At 37.7% G+C, this 4340-nt stretch overlaps 1 protein-coding gene across 1 annotated transcript in view; it reads left to right on the top strand.

Moving 5' to 3' along the window:
* Positions 1-1855: 1855 nt before the first annotated feature.
* The window catches only part of LOC113078003 (rhodopsin-like), a 6099-nt gene continuing 3614 nt past the window's right edge, over positions 1856-4340 (top strand). Inside the window, exon 1 of the mRNA XM_026250270.1 lies at positions 1856-2647. Coding sequence (XP_026106055.1) covers positions 2287-2647 — 361 coding nt within the window. The 5' untranslated portion in view covers positions 1856-2286. The remainder of the gene's footprint in view (positions 2648-4340) is intronic.

The following is a 4340-nucleotide window of genomic DNA, read 5'->3' as shown; positions in this document are numbered from 1 at the left end:
TCCACAAATGTATTTATTTATTTAGTCATTTATCAGACGCTTTTATCCACAGCGACTTACAAATAAGGACAACAGAAGCAATCAATTGTAGTATTAAAATAACTAAAACTTTATAAATACTACCTATACACATTTTAAAAAGAAAGAAATTAGATATGACAAATGCATACAAACAAAACTTCAGATTTAAATTAAATGAAAAAAAAAAAAAAAAAAAACTAAAAACAATTAAAAATATTAAAGAACAAAGGGTATAAAAATGATTCTAACATAACACCCATTTTAAACACTAAAAATGGGGGAAACAAATATGAAACAAGTAAAATTAATAGATTTTTTAATACATATTTTAAGAGATGAAAAAACACTATAACATTTCCATTTGTAATAGCAGTGATGTATTTGCAATTAGTACATAAATAAAGAAAAACCAATCAATAGAAGAATATTGTATAGAATACTGTAAAGAAATGTTGCTGGTTTTCCTTTCATCATTTTATCACATTCTTGAGTCATGTTCTCCAAATCTGATCCAGTTAACATTTTGTGTTTGACATCATGAGGTCAAATTCTCCACATATATGACCATCACTCTCAATACCGGTTTTGTCATACAAGTGAGTAATAAGCAGAACATTTTCATATTCCCATCATCCATTCACTGCTTGTCTTCTGTAAGGTGGTCTGGATGAATGGCTTGTCCATCTCACACATTTAGATTCAAATGGCTTTGTTTGCATGGTAAAAATAAATAAAGGTAACACTTTAGTATAGGGTCCAATTCACACTAATAACTACTTTTTTATTAGCATGTCTATTATTAACATATTGGCTGTTTATTAGTGCTTATAAAGTACATATAATGCATGACATCCATAATCCTACCAGAATCAGAATCAGAATCAGAAAGAGCTTAATGCCAAGTATGCTTACGCACACAAGGAATTTGTTTTAGTGACATAAGCTTCCAGTACACAGAGACAACAACACACACAAAAAAAAAAAAAGAAAAAAAAAAAAGAGATTTACAAATTGGCAAATAAATAAGTGTATAAACAATACCCTATACTTAACAACTACCTTATACACTATTAATAAGCAGCAAATAAGGGGTTAATTGAGGCAAAATCCATAGTTAATGGTTAGTTAATAGTGAGAATTGGACCCTAAAATAAAGTGTGACCTAGATAAATAAATAAATAAATAAAATAAAACCCCTTCCAATCACATTGGTAACATTAAATTTCAGTCATACATTTACACACAAATAATGATAACAATGAGAAGGAATAGGAGCAAAAGCACACAGTTTTGTAACTGAGTGTTGATGTTACTGTGTGGTATTGTGGGTAAACTGCAGCGCTCTGACAGTGTGCCCATGCTCAGTGTCTTCATATATTATTTTTAAAACATTGATATCATACTGGTTTTAACCATTAAGTGAACTATATGTGTATGTTTTCTTTGTGTTCTTTCAATACCTCGGAGTGGGTCTGAGTAAATATATTTGCCATGTCCCCATTACATATTTAATAAGAATTTTCTGTTTGTAATGTTTTCTTTGGGATATTGTTTGATTAATATAACCACTTTATAGTTTTTTAATGTCAATTTAGCTAATAAAAGCCAGTTTCCTCCTCCTTTAGGAAGTGACATCATCGGTGGCAAACCGACAGCACAAACCTGAGCAGATAAGAGCTGTGATGTGTTGCTCTCGCTCTGAAACATGACTGTTTAATGGTTAATGAATGAACTTTAGCTCTCTCTTTCCCTCCAGAATTAGTCCAGCGGTACTCATTGTTTTTGTCATTGTGTAAGTAATCATGTGTTTCTACAGTTTCATCAGAGCAGCTGTCTGGGATTCAGTACTGGATAAAGCCCCAGGAAACACCCACAAACATTCAGTTGGATTTCACATGTTGGGAAACAAAACACTGACCCAATACAGCCCAATGACTGCACTTGTGGTTTTTGTGCAATGGCCCTTACAGAGACAGATCCATTAAGTTAAGGGAGTTGGTTGCTGTTGCTGTTGTTGTGTGGCCGTTTAACCTTGTGGATTATTAGGCCTCTCTGACCCCAATCTGCACGTAACTCCATTCCTCCAAATTGCAGCACCTCACTGTAATCTCTCATCTACTCTTAATCTGAGCACATGGGGGGCATATAAGAGAGGCGCTTGCGTCCCGCAGAGCAGATCTCACTCTCAGTCACTTTCTACTGAGAAGAAGGTCCACTCTCACCTATCAATCTTCTCCATTGTATCCCTTGACCAGTCAACCAAAAATGAATGGAACGGAAGGTCCGAACTTCTACGTGCCCATGTCCAACAAGACGGGTGTGGTGCGGAGCCCGTTTGAGGAGCCGCAGTACTATCTGGCAGAGCCGTGGAAGTACTCGCTCCTGGCGGCGTACATGCTCTTCCTCATCATCACTTCGTTCCCCGTCAACTCCCTCACGCTCTACGTCACCGTGCAGCACAAGAAGCTGCGCACGCCGCTCAACTACATCCTGCTCAATCTGGCCGTGGCCGACCTGTTCATGGTGGTGGGTGGCTTCACCGTCACCCTCTACACCGCCCTGCACGGGTACTTCGTCCTGGGGGTCACCGGCTGCAACATCGAAGGCTTCTTCGCCACGCTGGGAGGTGAGTGCTTCATCTCTGCAGACAAACACTGCTCATCTGTGAACCCCTGAGATATTTGGACAACAGCCACAAGAACAGTGTGGGAATTGCTGTGGTAATAAAAACTGGTGTCAAATGTGGTGATTCTCACAAAGATATGTCACGATCACCTTTCACTTAAAAACAGAGCATTATTTTTATGACAATTTTGTTTCACATTTTTCATGCAAAACTTGATGTTTTATCCTTGTGTTTTTATTTATCATTTATTTATTTTTGTAATTATCACTGTTCCCATAATTATTATGGGTGTTTTAATGCATTACAGTCAAATGTATAGTAATACAAGTTTTAAGTTAGATTTATTTATTTATTTATTTGTTTACAGGCCTTAAAATGTTGAATATGTATGTGTTGTTGTTTTCTTTTGGATTTTACATCGTGATAATATTATCGAGTTCATAACCCACATTTCAACCTCAAGTCTCGTTACTTCAATCCAAAACTGATTATAAATGTAGGTAGTGACTGTTCTACTGTCTTTAGGGTTAGGGTTAAAATCATTGTTTTACAGTAAAAATAATATATATATATATATAAAATAATAATAAATTAACCATCCAAAGGGATTTAAGTAATTTCTATGACTTTTATAAGAGATTATGACCTTATGTCATTTTTCTCTCTCTCTCACTCTCTGTAAAGCAGCATCTTCCAGTATTAATCATGGATAAATCTAATCTTACAGTTCAATCAGTGTTGTAACATTTTCTTAATTACTGACATTTTATCTGTACTGTACAGAGGAAAATGTAGAACTTGTGTCTGAAGGAGACTATGCCATGCTGAGGGGATTGACTCCCAGATCAAATGCACTCAAATAATGACTCAACGGTCTTAGCTGCCGGAGTCAGCAATCCCTATTAGATCTGCACCATCAGAACGGACAGTATTCACTATGGTCATTCCCTAAGATTTACACCACTTTCAAAGAAAGTCTAACAACCCAGAACTGCTATATCCCAGCGGAGCTCTGGGGAGTTGAAGCCTTAGCAGAACCCCTTTCTAAAGTGAGAAGGCCCAACTATCTTCCACATTTAGGAAAGCTTCCAAGGAGGCTTTCAGATAGCCTAACAACATAGTCAATGCTTTTAATTCTAGAGGATTCCAATGCCTAAGGAGATTTGAAAAGAGTCTCACAACTTTACACTTCTGCCTACTTGAGCTGTAAGGACCAAGGCCTCAGCATGAAAACTCTCTGAAGCAAGAGGATGCACACATATGCCCAAAGCTTAGGATAGCTATCAAGAAGGCTCTCAGACAGTCTAACACCTTGATGATGCTGCCCAGACAGAGCTCTAAGGAGTGGAACAACACTCCAATCTGTAAAGCCAGTAGCTAAGGAGATCCTAACACATTGGCCTCTGCGTAATGACTCTCTAAAGTAAGAGGAGTTCTAACTACACCCTACACTTGGGACAACTTTCGAAGGAGGCTTTGTTATCCCAGTGGTGCTTAAGAAAGCAGAGGTTCCAGCAGGATGACTCTCTTTAGCGAGGGAAGCCTAACAACATCCCACTTCAAAGGCAGCCAAGGAGGCAGCACTTATATAGCACAGAGTCAGCAACATAACCCCTAGCAGAGCTCAGAGGATGGAGGTCCAGCATAACTACTGTCTCAAGCAAGAGGTACCCTAACTACATCCTATGCCAGT

The sequence above is a fragment of the Carassius auratus genome, unplaced genomic scaffold (assembly GCF_003368295.1).
Source record: "Carassius auratus strain Wakin unplaced genomic scaffold, ASM336829v1 scaf_tig00023751, whole genome shotgun sequence".
Lineage (NCBI taxonomy): Eukaryota > Metazoa > Chordata > Actinopteri > Cypriniformes > Cyprinidae > Carassius > Carassius auratus.
Note: the sequence above shows the minus strand (reverse complement) of the source record. Positions and strands in the feature narration are given on the sequence as shown.